At 45.8% G+C, this 18,401-nt stretch overlaps 1 protein-coding gene across 4 annotated transcripts in view; it reads right to left on the reverse strand.

Annotated features, from left to right (window-relative positions):
- The window catches only part of PAK3 (p21 (RAC1) activated kinase 3), a 223,774-nt gene that overhangs the window by 21,810 nt on the left and 183,563 nt on the right, over positions 1–18,401 (reverse strand). For all 4 annotated transcript variants that reach the window (XM_033946560.1, XM_033946561.1, XM_033946562.1 and 1 more), the window contains 5 exons: positions 14,371–14,434; positions 11,599–11,647; positions 7,880–7,992; positions 4,846–4,963; positions 2,346–2,445 (listed from right to left, as the gene is read on the reverse strand). In XM_033946560.1, coding sequence (XP_033802451.1) covers positions 2,346–2,445; positions 4,846–4,963; positions 7,880–7,992; positions 11,599–11,647; positions 14,371–14,434 — 444 coding nt within the window. The remainder of the gene's footprint in view (positions 1–2,345; positions 2,446–4,845; positions 4,964–7,879; positions 7,993–11,598; positions 11,648–14,370; positions 14,435–18,401) is intronic.

The following is an 18,401-nucleotide window of genomic DNA, read 5'->3' on the forward strand; positions in this document are numbered from 1 at the left end:
AACAGCTCCCTCCATAGCCTGCAGCGGCTGAGAGACCTGAATAGTCTCAGCCGCTAAAACAGGCAAGCCGGCATCAGCTGTCAAAAAATCAGCTGAGAGGGAATCCTCTAAAACCCGACCGTCGGCGGCTCGGGGAATCCCTCCGTGGGCGGACGGAGAAGACCGGGCTTCTCCACCGTTCCCTGCCGACTCGCGAGGCACCATCGGCGGGGAGCTCTGGGCGCCTGCAGCCGCTGCCGACGGAGCTCCTCCACCGCACCGGCCTGAACACCGCTTGCACAGGCCGGCCGCGAGTGCCTCGCGTCTGGAGCACAATGAGCACTTTTTCCCTTTAGAAGTGCTCATTGCTCCATACGCGACCTAGCTGTAAAAAAGTGCCGGTTAGTTGAAAAAATACAGTAAAATACAGTTTTCTTAAAGGGATACAACCCTCCAGACCAGCACTACCTCAGGATTTTTTTTTTTTTTTTTTTACAGAACAGACTCCACAGGCTCTCGAAGCAATATGCCTTGCTTGATTTAGGGGGCAAGGCTTACTGCTGAGGCTCCTCTAAAAAAATATGGGGAGGTGGAGGAAGTGGGGGGAGGGACCCCGCTCGTGACCCGCCGGGTTTGACACCCCCGAGGTCGGACGAACCCCCAAACAGAGTCCGTCCAAGCTCCGTCCGGCTAAAAACAGGGACAATAAACCTCTAAACAAATTCCAACAGCCCTACCAAGGGAGATGGGTACAGATCACTCAACACCTGCTGGAGACTGAAAGAAGACTGAGGGAAATAGAGAGGAGGGGCTAGGATATACTGTCCCAAAGTTTTGTTTTCAGTCTCCACCTGCTGGTCATGATTAGATATATACCCAATCGTAAAGTTAACCTCTACTGGTCTGGAGAGTGCTAAAGAAGCAGGATTACGAAGACCTGCAACATGACATAAACATGCTCGAGAAATGGACCGCAACATGGCAAATGAGGTTTAATGTGGATAAGTGTAAGGTGATGCATGTCAGTAATAAAAATCTTATACACGAATACAGGATGTCTGGTGCAGTACTTGGAAAGATCCCCCAGGAAAGAGACTTGAGAGTACTGGTTGACAGTCAATGAAGCCATCTGCAAGTCAATGAAGCACAGCGCTTTGTCGTCAAAAAGGGCGAACAGAATGCTAGGAATGATTAAGAAGGGGATCACGAACAGATCAGAAAAGGTTATCATGCCACTGTACTGGGCCATGGTATACCCTCAACTGGAATACTGTGTCCAGCACTGGTCGCCGTACATGAAGAAGGACACGGTACTACTCGAAAGGGCCCAGAGAAGAATGACTAAAATGGTTAAGGGGCTGAAGGAGTTGCCGTACAGTGAGAGATTAGAGAAACTGGGCCTCTTCTCCCTTGAAAAGAGGAGACAGAGGGGACATGATTGAAACATTCAAGATAATGAAGGGAATAGACTTAGTAGATAAAGACAGGTTGTTCACCCTCTCCAAGATAGAGAGAATGAGAGGGCACTCTCTAAAGTTGAAAGGGGATAGATTCCGTACAAACGTAAGGAAGTTCTTCTTCACCCAGAGAGTGGTGGAAAACTGGAACGCTCTTCCAGAGGCTGTTATAAGGGAAAATACTCTCCAGGGATACAAGACAAGGTTGGACAAGTTCCTGCTGAACCAGAACGAATTCAGGAAAAGCTAGTCTCAGTAAGGGCGCTGGTCTTTAACCAAAGGGCCACCGCGTGAGCAGACTGCTGGGCACAATGGACCACAGGTCTGACCCAGCAGCGGCAATTCTTATGTTATGCATGGGTAATTGTCAGAACGATGAAAGTAAAGTAGATAGAACAGAATTGCTAATCGATGTGATGGATACACTTGTTTTTGAGGGCAAATTAATTCAAAGCTCCATAGTCAATAAGCAAAGACGAATTTCACCATCCACCATCTGCAGTCATTCTCTTTTTTTCTGTCTAATTCCAAATTTGCAACGATAAGAAGATCCAAACGGTAAGAAAGCCTCGATTGCTTTGTTGCTCAAGCTAGGATAACCACTGCATATAAAATCAAGCTAAAATTACTTGCTGTTAGTTTTCAAGGACCAATCGGGTCAAAGAATGATGCTTGTCTGGGCGGCTGTAGCCTTACGCACACGGACGCTCATCATTCAGAGACTTTTGCCAACGCAACGTACACCTCATCTACTCTAGTGTATACTTAGGAAGGGAATTTAAAAAAATTAAAATAAAATTCTGGAATCTCTCGTAGCACACAGTTTGAGAGACACTGCGGAACCTCATTTTGCAATGAATACCACACTGTGTGCAACACAGGACAACCACTAACCCAAAATATACCTACTCAGTTTGACAGAGCCATCCATGCCAAGGAGAATATTATCACTCTTGATGTCTCTGTGGATCACCTGGTTCGAATGCAAGAAATCTAACGCCTGGAGGCACTTGCGTAAAGAAGAAGACAGAAGACAATTAATACGGGACATCAAATCACCTTGAACAGGTCAATTTACTGTACGATGTGGTGACAAGTGGATTAAACTGCTGCTCAGACCCTTATTAGGAAGCTTTTTAAAAAAAAAAATGGAAGATACAGTGGTACCTTGGATTACGAGCATAATCCGTTCCAGGAGCATGCTCGTAATCCAAAATGCTCGTATATCAAAGCAAAGTTCCCCATAGACAATAGTGGCAACAGCAACGATTGGTTCCAGAACCCAGGGTTTGTACCTGTCGGGGCCGGGTGCTGCAGCGCCGTCTCCTCCGTCCGTCATCGGAAGAAGAACCCCACAGTGCCGCTTCGGGGGGGGGGGGGATGCGTGTAATGTCCGCCAGCCGCCGGAGAATCCCGCAGTGCCTTCAGAAGGATGCCTCCTCCATCCGCCCTCCACGTCGGATGCCCCTCACATGCTGGAGAGCCCCCACCCGAGCGCCGCCCCACCCGCACGCCGCACACAACGCCAATGATTGACGCTGTGTGCGTCACACACAACGCGCAGGCGGGACGGCACCCAGCCGCGCAGGCCCAGACAGAGGTCCTCCAACCTGTGGAAGGCACCCGACGTAGAAGGCTGGCCAGAAGACGGAAGAGGAATCCCCCAAAGCAGCGCTTCCTGGACTGTAAGTGCTCGTTTATCGGGGCAGTACTCGGTTTGCGAGTCAAAAGTTTGCTGAGTGTTTTGCTCATCTTGCAAAACACTCGCAAATCGAGGTTCCACTCTATAATGAAGATATTTATTATTCATAGAGACTCTGCAGACACCTTGAGATTTCAGAAGCTAAGCAGAGGCAGACCTGACCAGTGCTTAATGGGACATCTCTGAGGCAGACGGATGTTGCAGTGAATAGTGTCAAGAAAAGTTAGGGTGTCAGGGTTATATGCACCTGGCAGAAACTCAAATAGTAGCAAGATTTCATGCTACTGATCCCAGGGCAAGCAGTGGCTTCCCCCATGTCTATCTCAATATTCAGCGCCAGCACCTGGATAAACAATAAAGTTTATAAATTAAGAACATAAGAAGTTGCCTCCGCTGGGTCAGACCAGGGGTATGGAATGTTGCTACTCTTTGGGATTCTAGAATCTTGTTACTCTCCGGGATTCCGGAATCTTGCTATTCTTGAGATTCTGTATGGAATGTTGCTACTCTTTGGGATTCTAGAATCTTGTTACTCTCCGGGATTCCGGAATCTTGCTATTCTTTGAGATTCTGTATGGAATGTTGCTACTCTTTGGGATTCTAGAATCTTGTTACTCTCCAGGATTCCGGAATCTTGCTATTCTTTGAGATTCTGAATGGAATGTTGCTACTCTTTGGGATTCTAGAATCTTGTTACTCTCTGGAATTCTGGAATCTTGATAGGCTGGTATCTTAATGCATTCTGCTCCATTTTTTTCAATCAAGTTCCTTAGATTCAACTTGATGTATTTTATCTGTTCTATGTATCACTTCTTTCCCTACCGTGCCGGTATTTTCTGCATTATATTATAAATGCTTTCTGGTTTTTATCTGTTTTTAAGTCCATTATTCTAATTGTATTTTATCTGTATCCCATGTATTAGCTCACCTTGTTGTGAACCGCCTAGAACTTTTTCGGTATGGCGGTATATAAGAATAAAATTATTATTATTGACGTGCGAAATAGCATGCGTAGCCGCTACCACCTCCTTTTGAGCAGGCGGTAGATTTTCGGCTAGCGCATACTAATCCAGTGCGTGCGCTCTAACGCTTAGCACACCTTCGTAAAAGGACCCCTAGGTATTGCTACAGTGGTATTTCACTGTTTGAAACCAGCCAAGAGCACTTAACTCCTCTCATAATCCCATGTCAAACCTGACTGTGGTAGCACTTTACATTGACTTTCCTGGATGGAAAATACTAACTTGGCAGATCTCTACATTTTTCTTTTTTCTAAACATGCATGGGATCACCCTGGAAGCTTTGTCAGTATTTTCCACACTAGGGTTACCATATACACCAGTCACACGACCCTGCCCCATTCCACCTCCAGTCCCCCCCCCCCCCCCAAGCCTCCTCTTCTTCTGGATGAGCTCCAACTGCGTCTGGAGGGCCTGGAGGATGCACAGATGCGTGTGACGTCTTCCGTGAATGCTCAGAGGCCCTCCAGATGTGGCCAGAGCTCCACAACAGGGCTTTCCAAAACCCAGACAAATGCCGGGTTTGGAAAATCCATCCGGGAGCCCGGACAGTCCTCTAAAAAGAGGACATGTCCGGGTTTTCCTGGACATCTGGTAACCTATTCCACATCCCCTTCTCATAATTTGGTACAACACAGAGAAAATGAACCAAGATGAGTTCTATCCCAACATGCACCCTGCTTCTTACCTCTCTACAAACAGATGCAATCTGTCCCTCATCCATACACGTCTCTGTAACAACGTCCGTCAAGGAGCCTCCAGCCAAGTATTCCATAACTACCCAAAGTTCATCACCTACTAGGTAACTGAAGAGAGAAAAATAAATATGTTAACATAGGTCACTTGACTATTCTTTATAGAGTCTAGCTAAGACCTTCTCTGATCTGTCCTGGTGATGTCCCAGCTTCATAGGAAAAACAAGATATCCATAGAAAGAAATTTGCCAATGTCAGATGTGTAGTATATGCAAATTTATATCATGCAGTGTGGACGGTGTCAGGTCAAAAGCACGCCGGGACAAAGGCGCGCGCAGACAATTGAGCGCAGCGTGGAAGTGCGTGCCGCAGAAAATTATAGTTTTTAGGGCCCCGACGGGGGGGGGCGTGGGGGGGAACCCCCCACTTTACTTAATAGAGATCGCGCCGCATTGTGGGAGCGTTGTGGGGGGTTTGGGGGGTTGTAACCCCCCACTTTTTACTGAAAACTTCACTTTTTCCCTGTTTTTAGGGAAAAAGTTAAGTTTACAGTAAAATGTGGAGGGTTACAACCCCCCAAACCCCCCACAACGCTCCCACAATGCGGCGCGATCTCTATTAAGTAAACTGGGGGGCTCCCCAACAAAACCCCCCGTCGGAGCCCCTAAAAACTGTAATTTTCTTCGGCGCGCGCCTCCGTCTTGCGCTCAGTTGTCGGCGCGCGCCTTTGTCTTTCACGGGGTTGTCTATGAACCGTGTGGACAGCCTGAAAGTCCACTTGATTTTGGAGTACCAAGGAAAGGTCTGGGAGGCCCCGGTCTAAGTGAAGTCTAAATAAACATTTTCTAGGCCACTGTACGCAGCCGGAATGCTTGAGCCCTCCGGAGGATTTGGCAGGATATAAGATCCCGTATAACATAACATTACATAATTTGGGATGCGAGTCTGAGGTTCCAAGCCAAACGCAGAACAGGATTACATTTTCATGCTAATAATTGACTTAGTTCAAGAAGACTGCAAATCTAGAAATGTGTTTCCCTGAATCATCACTAATAGAAATCTTCCCTTTTATTTCATGGCTGTAAAAAACCAATTGCTTGAGCAACTCTTTCCCATGAATTCTTTCGATATCTTGTTTTCTCTAGGAAGCTTGCTCGGCTGTTGGGAAACGGTGAGCTGAAATTGGACAAATCGGGAAAGCATGCAATAGGATGCCATCATGAATGCTTCCCAAAACATCTACAGAAGGGTTAGTGGAAGGCTTGTGGTGGTGGCGTGTTTCAGGGAAATAGGAGCAGAGGACGTTTGTGGGATTTTAGAAGACTGAAGGGGTAGTGTATGTGTAGATATGCATATGTTGTTGAGGATGAATGTGTGCATGATGGGTATGTACGCAGGTATAGAAGTGTGTAGGTTGTGGGTATGTACACACACATGTACAATGTATGTATGTATATATAGGGGTGTAGAAATATGTGAGTGTAAGTATGTTTGGGCAGAGTCGTCAGCCGGAAACATGCCCCCTAAGCACTCAAGTCTTGTACCTGCATCACGGCTTGCAAGGGAAGCCAATGAAAGGGGTGATTTTTTTGTGCCCCCGCCTCCCATGCAACATGTTAGCTAGCTACGGTCCTGCATGTGGGTTTCAAGTTTATTAGGTGTTTATATTCCGCATATCAAGGTTGTCTAAGTGGTTTTACAATCAGGTACTCAAGTATTTTTCCCTATCTGTCCTGGTGGGATCACAATCTATCTAACGTACCATATACCTCGGTTTACGAGTGCACCGGTTTGCGAGTGTTTTGCAAGACGAGCAAAACATTCACAAAATCAGCGCCTCGGAAACCGAGCGCGCTTCGATTTGCAAGCGCCCCCCCCCCCCCTGCGAACCGGCACTCTCCCCCCCGCGATCTGGCACCCCCCCCTGCCGCCATCGGCCCCCCCCCCGCTGCCATCGGGCACCCCCCCCACCGCGACCTGAGATCCCCCCAACCCACCCGAACCCTCTTCTTACTTTTCTGTAGCCTCCGCAGCGGCACCGGCACCAGCATGTCCTGTGCGTGGTGCCGGTGCCTGAAGATCTGCTTCCTGTGCAAGGCCTGAGAGTTCACGTCGAACATGAACTCTCACGTCGAACGTGAACTCTCAAGGCCCAGCACAGGAAGCAGATCTTCAGGCACCAGCACCACGCACAGGACATGCTGGTGCTGGTGCCGCTGCGGAGGCTGCAGAAAAGTAAGAAGAGGGTTCGGGTGGGTTGGAGGGACCTCAGGTTGTGGCGGGGGGGGTGCCCGATGGCGGCAGGGGGGGTGCCAGATTGCGGGGGGGGGGGAGGGTGCCGGTTCGCGGGGGGGAGGGTGCCGGTTCGCGGGGGGGGCCTTCGGGGGGAGCAATACCAGTTCTCGTGGGGGGGGAGCAGCGCTGCGGCCTCGGGGGGGGGGGGGTGGGTGGTGGGAACATATCAAAGCAAGTTTCCCTTACTTCCTATGGGGAAACTTGCTTTGATATATGAGCATTTTGGATTACGAGCATGCTCCTGGAACGGATTATGCTCGTAATCCAAGGTACCACTGTATATATATATATGCACTGAGTATAGAAGCCTAGGAATGTGTGGGGATATATGGATTGGGGGGGGGCAATATAGGGTTGTGGACGTAGGAATGTGATTTTAGAAGGGTGGGGGGAGAGATGTTTGGTCTGCCTGTGATGGAGGGTGTTTGGAATGGAGCAAAGTCACAATTCTCCACCTTCTGTTTCTCATCAAAAGCAAGGGAGATTTTTCTTTGCAGTCTTGCTGGCCCAAGGTTTCTGCTTTAGAAACACATCCACGATAATTCTATTTTTGTTTTGGGTGAATTTTGGTCCCCATTGTAGAGAGTTACGAGTGCTGAGCTCACGGACAGACACTAATCTCCTTTCTACAACACAATGCTTTCCATCGTCCCTTTTGTTGGGGGAACATAAGAACGGACAACGCAAAATGCATTTGCTCATTTATAATGAAGGCAAAGCGCTCTCTCTTACCTGTCTAAATAATTGACAATATTGGGGTTCTTATTTTCCCTCATGACCAGGATCTCATTAATAATTAATTCCTTTTTGGGCTGCTGTTGCAAGTTCATTTGCTTTATTGCCACCTGAAATAACATTTCAAAAGGTTAGGTGAACAGCAGAACCTGGGATAAGATTCCAGGAGAGAACAAACGCCAGACTGCAAGCCGAGACGCCCTGATTCAGTTTCCTCTTTCTGCTCCTTGATTTCGAGTACACTGTTTCTTCGGGAAGAGGACACAGAACCCATGTCGCTGACCGGCAGGAGGTAATCCGCCTATCTGCGACAACTACCCACACTCTGCCTTTTCAGAAAAAGATTAAAGACATATCTCTTCCCATTCCTCTTCATCCCACAGACTGCCATCCTAAAACCAACCTGGCAATGTTAAACTCACTTATCTCTAAAGCTATATCACAAATGTGACTCGTCTTGCTGTAAGCCGCAATAATTCCCTGCCAAAAATTGCGAGATATAAGAAGTTGTGTTGTATTGTCATCACCACTAGGAATCGACAACATCAAAACAATATTTTTACATCAAGAAGAGAAGACTTCCACTACTTCCCACCTTTTTGATATAGCCTTCAATCCTTAACTCATCTCCTCTGCCCTCCAACCCAGCCAGCTGATTAACCATTCCCCTTAACTATATCCATGACATCCTGTTTGTCTGTCTTGGCGGTTTAGATTGTAAGCTCTTTCAAGCAGGGACTATACAGCGCTGCATGCGTCTGGTAGCGCTATAGAAATAATTCATAATAGTAGTAGCCGTGTGAAGAGTTTCAGTCTTTGGGAAGCAGAACTGAGTCTGTGATGTCATAATGCCTCATTCCACCAATAAGAGCCAACCTCATCAGTGATGTCACAATGGCTTGATTGGCCTGTACTCCCCTCTGCCCTCCAGATTAACCCTTCCCCTTAACTGTATCCATGACAACCTGTTTGTCTGTCTTGGCGGTTTAGATTGTAAGCTCTTTCAAGCAGGGACTATTCAGCGCTGCATGCGTCTGGTAGCGCTATAGAAATAATTCATAACAGTAGTAGCCGTGTGAAGAGTTTCAGTCTTTGGGAAGCAGAACTGAGTCTGTGATGTCATAATGCCTCATTCCACCAATAAGAGCCAACCTCATCAGTGATGTCACAATGGCTTGATTGGCCTGTACTCCCCTCTGCCCTCCAGATTAACCCTTCCCCTTAACTGTATCCATGACAACCTGTTTGTCTGTCTTGGCGGTTTAGATTGTAAGCTCTTTCAAGCAGGGACTATACAGCACTGCGTGTATCTGGTAGCGCTATAGAAATAATTCATAGCAGTAGCACTAAATCCCACATTTTATAAACCCCCCAATTCTATAAAAAGCGCTAAAAAATTGTGCGCACAATAACTGGCTTAACAAGCAATTATTGGGGCTAATTAAAAGCAATTATATGCTATGTGCTTTGATTTTACACCTAAGCCAAAAAAGGGGGCGAGTCATGGGCAGATCAAAAGTATTTATTTCAGTTACGTGCTTTAATTATAGAATTTGGGCATCCACACCTAGATTTAGGATCAAATGGCCATGCCTAAATTTAGTCCCAGTTCCCAGGCGTAAGCACTAGTCTATAAACCGCGCCTAACTTTAAGCAGAGCTTATGGATTCTTTAGGCACCATATATAGAGCTTAGCCCATAGTGTGGATGAGCTACATTCAAACCTGCTTTCCCAATTTTAAAGCCCTCAAAATCCTAAAACATGAGTCAAGTAAATAAAACCAACCAGTGGGCAAAAGGTCTGAATACATTTCTTGGCAAACACCAAGCGGCGGCAGTAAGTCCCGGTGTGACAAATGCGACGCGGCCCTTAGGAACTGATGGGGTGCGTTGCATTTGCCACACAAGAAATCACTCCCGCAGCTTTGTAAAAGGGGCCCCACGAGAACTTTAGGAGGTTTTACTCCTCAGGTTTCTTTAACTCAAGGAGAGGCTCAGAATGTACTAATTTGATCCTGCGACGCCTCTTCTTAATGAAGCTCGTTGGCTTCCAATTGTTCACAGAAACTCCTACAAATTAGCAATATTAACATTCAATATACAGTGGTACCTTGGATTACGAGCATAATCCGTTCCAGGAGCATGCTCGTAATCCAAAATGCTCGTATATCAAAGCAAGTTTCCCCATAGGAAGTAAGGGAAACTTGCTTTGATATGTTCCCCCCCCCATGAGGCCAGCAGCGCTACTCCCCCCCCCCCCCACGAGAACCGGCATTGCTCCCCCCGAAGGCCCCCCCGCGAACCGGCACCCTCCTCCCCCCGCCGCCATCTCAGGCCCAGCACAGGAAGCACATCTTCAGGCACCGGCACCACGCACAGGATATGCTGATGCCGGTACCGCTGCGGAGGCTACAGAAAAGTAAGAAGAGGGTTCGGTTGGGTTGGGGGGGACCTCAGGTCGCGGCGGGGGGGGGTGCCCGATGGCGGCGGGGGGGAGGGTGCCGGTTCGCAGGGGGGGCGCTCGCAAATCGAAGCGTGCTCGGTTTCCGAGGCGCCGATTTTGCAAATGTTTTGCTCGTCTTGCAAAACACTCGCAAACCGGTGCACTCGTAAACCGAGGTACCACTGTATTAACAACTAAAGCTCCATCATTTTTAGAAAGGTACATTATTCCATATATTCCTACTAGAAGTTTGAGATCAGAGGACAAAAACCTTCTAGTAATTCCACCACTTAGTATAATAAATACAAGACAAGATAAGATCTTTGCAGTTACAGCGCCCAGAATATGGAATTCCTTACCATCATTTATTAAAGAAGAAAGATCACTAAGTAAATTTAAAGGACTGTTAAAATGCTGGTTGTACAAGGATGCTTTTGAGACCTAAGTATCGGAGTCTCTATTGATCCCATTCGTTGCTTAAAATCACTTGTCCTCTGTCCTAGGCTCTGAGAAATTGAATTAAAATTTTTTGTAAAAAAGTTTTTAATTTTCTATTATATTTTTATCAATACTTTTAAAATTTCTTACCCTCCGTTTGTAATTTTCCTTTTATGTATCCTTTTCTATACTTATTGTAGTTCTCCCTACTTCCCTTATGTATTGGTACGTCATGTCCGTCGGTGTTGGTTTTAGTTAATAATTAAGACCCTGTTTTAATGGTAAATCGCTTTGAATTAATGATATTGCAACACATCAAAATTTTAATAAAACTTGAACTCCCAAATTCTGTATACTGCGGCGGGAAAAATTCAGCGTGCAGATCTGTGCACACTGCCAATCTGTGGCGATGATAGATAGATAGATAGATAGATAGAGAGATAGAGAGATAGAGAGAGATAATATACTCCTAAGCCATTTCCTTTCATGCAATTCCTGAAAGTGGGAAAATTTCACAATAAAAGCATGGGAAGGAGGTGATATATCCCATGCTTTACATTTAACATTTTTAGAGGCCTACAGTTCTCTAAGAATTGCTTCATCTTTCTATGTATTATTTTTCCACTTCCATAGTACAGGGCATAACATCTTTGGGTGAAAGTCCTGATTTCAAAATGGCGCCAGTAAAACTGACCCACAGACCTTTGTCTCTCTTATTTTTTGTGCTACAATCGCTCATTTGCAGGCAGCCGTTCAGGTCTTTGAAGATGGGGACCCCTACCGTACACTGCCATGTGGCAAACATGGTAAAGATGGTAAAACACCTTGAACTTACCTCTTGCCCTGTGGCGATGTCTATTGCCGTGTAAACAATACCTGAGGCCCTGTAACAAAAGCAAAGTCATAAGTGTAACCAACCCTCCTTCACCAGAAACATTTAAACTTCCACACCAAATGGCCAGTCGGGATTTTCAACAGCATTTATCATTTCTGAGGTGTGACACATTGTAAATCCAGGATGAAAAGGAAAGACAGATTTTCCCTATAATTGACAGATTTACCCTATAATTGAGATGAGAGTTTGACTTGCCTCAGAAACAGACTATGAATAATGAACAAAAGGCTAGATTCACTAAGCAAACCGATTGTGTACCGATCGGTTTGCGACCCCGATTTCCCTCTGACCCGATTCACTAAACTGTGTCCTGATCATCCTTCGATCCACGCATGCAAATGAGGGGGAACATTTAAATGATGGCAGGCAGCGATTCACAAACAAGAACTGACTGGGCTGGCTGATCACAAACAAGCGACTGCCGAGGACCTGTCCAACTGCCCTGCATTCTGCCGCCCTGCTCTCGGCCCTGTTTTTCTGCTCTCTGCCCTGAACTCCTGCTTTCAGTCCCGATCTCCCGCCTGCCCCAACTCTCCCGCCTGCCCCACAGTTTTAATAATAATAATAATTGTATTTCTTATATACCGCTGTTCCGTGAAGTTCTAAGCGGTTTACATTAACCCGTGGACTTAAAGCGGGTTAAAACCACGGGCTTGCAAAAAAGTTAAAAACAGTTAAAAAACAAAAAATTCTTTGCCGGGCTCAGATGGTCTGCGCATGTGTTGGAATCGCTACAGAACGATCCGAGCAGGCGGTTGGGGGCGTGATTCCGATCGCCCTCCTGATTCGTGAATCAGCTCCCCGGACACGGATCGGATCAGATCCCTCGTGGATCAGATCTGTGCCCTTAGTGAATCTAGCCCAAAGGCTTGAACTGGAGGGCACCCTCTTTCGGATTTTTTTTTTTCAAAAGAAAAGCCCCCAATAGCAGGGTGTTTAATCAGGATGCCAGAGCAGAAAGAGCTCTATGCCAAAAGCAGCCTTCCTAAACAAGAAAAGGAGCTGCTTGTTTGAACATGTGAAGCACATTAGATAAAACCCCTGAGGAAGCCAGATAACGCGGTGAAAAGGAGGCCTTCGTTGCCTTTGAAATAAGATAAGTTCTTAGCTAGTACACAGCTCACTCTTTGGTGATGGTTATAAATCTGAAACTGATTTACATGAATTACAAAAAATTACTTAACGATTGTTTAAATGTTATAAATATATTAGTCACTTGTAGCATCACATCATAAATACTTTGGGAGTTTTTTAGACCAATGAATGAAAATTGAATCGCTTTAGAGACAAAAGAAAAAAGTTACATGAAGGCATTTTTGTCTTGCAGTTTCTGAGGTCTTTTTTTTCTCCCATTCAGATTCATCTATATTGACTCTCAGACCTTACTGGAGGCTTGAGATCTCTATCCACCAATCGTAACAATCTCTAACGCAGGAATCAAAGCAAAGATCCCGAGAGCCCTGCCAATTCAAAGAAGCATCAAAGGAAAACATTACCTGCAGGAAGGGGGAACAATTTCTCAAATAACCCACACACCTAGGAAAATGACACATACTCGATGTCTCGGGGAGGAGGGCAGTTTAGAAGCATGAAAGTTAATTGAGTGGGTAAGAGGGAGGTGGGACAGTGAGGGTACCCAATACCCTGGGCTCACCCTGGCCCCAACAGTATGCCCTCTGTAAGCTGATGCCCTAAGAGAGGAGAGCCAGGCCCAAAAATTGTCCTCAAAACCAAGGAACCAAAAACTAACAAGCGACTGTTTCAAAAGCTACAGAGATGAAGGACAGCAATCTTCCTGATCCCTCTCCCAGAAAACACACGGTCTAACGGCGATCCCATATAGGTCGCCTTAAAACCTAGTGTCGATTAACGCGGCACTAAGGGCGATTTTAGAAAAGTTAGGGGCGCTGTATAGAATCACGCTTAGCACTGTCTAAGTGGTGTGAGGCGTTGCTGGGTTTCCTAACTTTACATTTACCATATTTATGCCAGGGTTTTCTAGGCCTAACTGCGTGCATTTAAGGCACAACGGCAGCTAATTCACAAACGGGCAGCTAATTGGAAAACATGCCCACAATCCACCCCTAACCACACCTACTTTTAGGTAAGCACTTTGAACTAGGCGCCTACTTTTTCAAGTTATGTGCCAGTTAATTCACTTCAATTAACAGCAATTATGAGGTGTTAAGTGCCAATTAAGCCCATCAATTAACTTAGGTGCATCAATGTAGTCCCCCCAGGTCCACCCCGCTCTGCCTGAGTCACGCCCTGTTCCACCCCCAGCCACGCTCTCTCAACCTGTTCATTTGTCGGGAGGGCGCAATGGCAGTGGGAACACTAACCAATAAAGTGGGGGGGGGGTTGCCACCCCAAACCCCCAGTCGGAGCTCTTTAAAAATTATTTTTTCCCCCCGCGCGCTTCTGCCTTCTGCCGAATTGTCGGCGGGCTGGCGTCTGGCGCGCAATTATCCCGTCACCCATCTTTTGTTAACCGCATTGAACTTTAAGGTAATTGCGGTTTAGAAATAAATTCTTATGTTATGTTATGGATAGACATCCAATCCAGATAATTTGATGTACTGAGACATTTTTCCCATGCCGTGTCTACAATGAAAAATCCCCGCGTGTTTGGTTCCAGAAAGATTGGCTGCCCTTTGAACAGTAAAGCATATCATATGTATTCAGGTCTTCAAAACACTGGCTAGTACTTACCCTTGACCGATTTTTTCAAATCGTGTGTATTTTTTCTTAGGGTCACCAACGCTTACAATGCTTCCTGCAAAGAACGAACATGTCAGAACGTGACTCAATGGATCAGGATTAAGCTACATTTATAAACATTATAACGGGCTGCCTTATTTGTGCAGCCGATTCTGTTCAATGTATTATAAACCGCTTTGGATGAATCTCTTCAAGAAAAGGCGGTTAATGAATCCTAATAAATAAATATTATAATCAATCTGCAGGGAAAAAAACCCCCCCAATTACACTATGGGGCTCATAATAAAAAAAAAAAACCATCTAAAAAGTGGCCTAAATGGGTACTTGGACGATCAAAAAGCCTGATCGTCCAAGTACTCATAATCAAGGCTGGTTTTAGACGTATCTAAAACCAGCTTAGGCCTTTCCCCTGCCTCTAAACACATAGAGCGAAAAGAGGCGTTTTTAGAGGAGGGGGAAAGGGCGGGAGGTGGGCCGACCTACACCCAGGCATACAGCAGGCATAACCAAACCTTTTGACAGGTTGCCTAGTCGGCACTTATATGTTTTGACTTAGACCAAGTGAAAACAGGTATAAGTGCCAAAAAAGGGTCCACTGAGCTGATGGCGGCTGGTGCAATCAGCTCAGCGGCCCAGCAACCTACACCCCCCTCTCCCCCACCACAACCATCACAGCAGGAGAGATGGCTCATCTCCCCTGCCGCGATGCGATCACCCCTCTACCTGAACTGCCACGACCCGTGGCAGGAGAGATGGCGAATAGAATGCTAGGTATAATCAAGAAAGGTTATTACAACCAGAATGAAAGAAGTTATCCTGCCGTTGTATCGGGCAATGGTGCGTCCGCATCTGGAGTACTATGTCCAGTATTGGTCGCCGTACCTTAAAAAGGATATGGCGATACTCGAGCGGGTCCAGAAGAGAGCGACACATTTGATAAAAGGTATGAAAAACCTTTCATACACTGAAAAATTGGAGAAACTGGGGCTCTTTTCACTGGAGAAGAGGAGACTTAGAAGGGATATGATTGAGACCTATAAGATTATGAAGGGCATAGAGAAAGTGGAGAGGGACAGATTCTTCAAACTCTCGAATACTACAAAAACGAGAGGGCATTCGGAAAAGCTGAAAGGGGACAGATTCAAGACCAATGCTAGGAAGTTCTTCTTCACTCAATGCGCTTCCAGAGGGCGTGATAGGACAAAGTACGGTTCTGGGGTTCAAGAAGGGATTGGACAATTTTCTGAAGGAAAGGGGGATAGAGGGGTATAGATAAAGGATTGCTACACAGGTCCTGGACCTGTCGGGCAGCCGCGTGAGCGGACTGCTGGGCACGATGGACCTCTGGGCTGACCCAGCAGAGGCACTGCTTATGCTCTTATGTTCTGGCCAGCTCCCTCCTCCTTCCAGCCACAGTCATTTCTCTGGACAGCGATTCCTACGGCGGACCTGGAAGCCTTCCCTCTGATGTCAGAGCCTCCGATGTCAGAGGGAAGGCTTCTGGGTCAGCCATAATAGCTGCGTGTAGGAGTCGCTGCCCGCGGCTTTTGTGTTTTAAAACTCTGTATGTAATGTTATCAAACATCGCAAAGTTTTAAGAGATGCATACATTTTTTACGATAAATAAATAAACATAAATTCTGTGCATAATTTGCCAATACAGAATTTGCACTTAGCGCGTAGCATCCCGACACTGGTGACCTGAAGAGAATTATCCCCTCCGTGTCACCTTTCGTGACTGCACTAAACGTCAAGTATTACCTACTGCGTTTACGAGCGATAGGATTCGGAACCACAGCGGAAAGGTGCAGTCCATCTCCATTCCCCGTCCCCTTCACTGCAGGAGTTTAGCGCATGCTAAGTGTCAAAGCCTCCACATTAACTATTAGTACAGCATTCACTAATTCCTGCGTTAACTGCTTAACCCTTTCAGGACCAAGGGACATATTTGTCCCATAACTTTAAAATCCTATAAATTTTGATTGGGATAGTCTACAGTTCTAAATTTGATATGTACGGATTCCATATGATACTGCCTTTATGTAAACAAACTGGTTCCGACATTCATTCATTAGCGTCGTTGCTAGATTGACGAGAAGATTCACTTGCCACACTGTCCATAAGCCAGAAGTGTGATTTTTTAAATAAAAATAATGATATTTCACAAAAAAAAATCAATTTTTTGGCATCTGCAAGCCCTTTTTACCATAAAAATGTCGTCAAAACCACAAAAATTGGCCTACGATCCTTATGGTCCTGAAAGGGTTAATGCATTTTAGGACAGGGTTCCTTTTGTGTTTATTAAGAAAAATGCATCCCTTCTCTGTTCTCAAAGGGTTCAATACTTGGAGAAACCAGAGCAGTGCAGAGCAGCTAAAATGCAGGGGCAGAAAATAATTTTTTTGTAAGAAGGCATTTACCTCCTGCTGTTCTCTGGGGTGATGATATACTGCAATATATATCCATGCTTTCAAACTGAAATAATGACTCTTAGTCCCAGCTGAGCTGAAAAGCTTAAGAAAGAAAAACAAAAAACAAAACCCTCAGCCCTTTGTGTCATTTGCGGTATTTGGAGCATCAGAGTGACAGAGTGATATCTACTAAGCATCAAATAGAGCGTTGTTTTTTTTTTTAAATCAACTTTATGGCAAAGTCATTCTTGGGTCACTTTTAAAAGGCTTTCCTAAAGCCAGCTATGCCAACTTTGCCACTGTGGTCAATAAAGCTGGTTGCAGGAATTCGTCTACCTCCGCTCTTAAAATCAGGACGTTGGCTCCCCGTAACTCGCAGACTTACCCACAAAATTCTACTTCTAGGGCTCCTTTTACAAAGGTGCGTTAGGGCGTTAATGCGCGGAATAGTGCGCGCTAAAATGCCGCGCTCTAGCTGCTACCGCCTCCTTTTAAGCAAGCAGTAATTTTTCGGCTAGCGCACACTAATCTTGTGCGTGCGCTAAAAACGCTAGCACACCTTAGTAAAAGGAGCCCCTAGTGTCCCAAACCTGCCAGTCCCGATCTCCACCTTGTCCTGATCAACTCCCGATTCTATACCGCAGCATGAGTTGCGTTCGGCCACTCACGCTGATCTCGTTATATCAAACGGTGAAACCACTGCGATTGCCTGTGTCTTAATAATATGTTTTAACGCGCGAACCCTTAGGCGCGGAATAAGCTCCCATGGTACATACGACAGCAAACAAATTTGAGCAATTTTAAGAAAATGCTGAAAAACCATCTTTTCTGTAGGATGAAACATGGGACCTAAACTGGTACGTGTCTAAGGGGAGGCGTTGGTAGCCTCTTTGTGGTTTTGCGATAGCCTCTTTGTGGATTTAAAAGCTGTTCGTGCTGAGCTGGCTGCTTTGGCATTGGACCTTCGCAGTGAGTTTCTGACACTGGGGAGCCAGATGGATATCTCTGAGGGCCGTATTGAAGACACCCAGCATACGGATTTACAAAACACTCAGCTGTATTTACTCAACAAAATCGAGAACCGCAGTTGGCGGTCCAATATCAGGATCCGAGGCATCCCTGAATCGGCAGATTATATGGACTGTGCTGCGGTGGTCCGGCGTATTGTCAGCAAACTTCTCTCAAAGGTTTTATATTATTTGTGGGGTTTTATATTATTTGTATATGTTATGATGTTTGATATTGTTGAAATGTATGTGGTTTTGATTACGCCTCGGGAAAGGCGGGTTAAGAATAAATAAACTAGAAACTGTATCTACCATCGCGTACTCTTTGATCTTTACAACAGAATCTGCTTATTATTCCATTCTCCAGACAAATTACTGGCTCGGAAAAATTATTCCATGTGTTTCATCTTATTTTTCTTTTAGAAAATTGGTAAAAACGCAATTATTTGATAGATTTGAACCTAAGGGCTCCTTTTACTAGGGTATACGCTAGTGTTTTTAGCGCACGCAGGAAATTACCACGTGCTACGCTTCTAGAACTAACGCCAGCTCATTGCTGGCATTAAGGTCTAGTGCACGTGGAAATGTAGCATGTACTATTCCA

The sequence above is a fragment of the Geotrypetes seraphini genome, chromosome 5, assembly GCF_902459505.1.
Source record: "Geotrypetes seraphini chromosome 5, aGeoSer1.1, whole genome shotgun sequence".
Taxonomy (NCBI): Eukaryota; Metazoa; Chordata; class Amphibia; order Gymnophiona; family Dermophiidae; genus Geotrypetes; species Geotrypetes seraphini.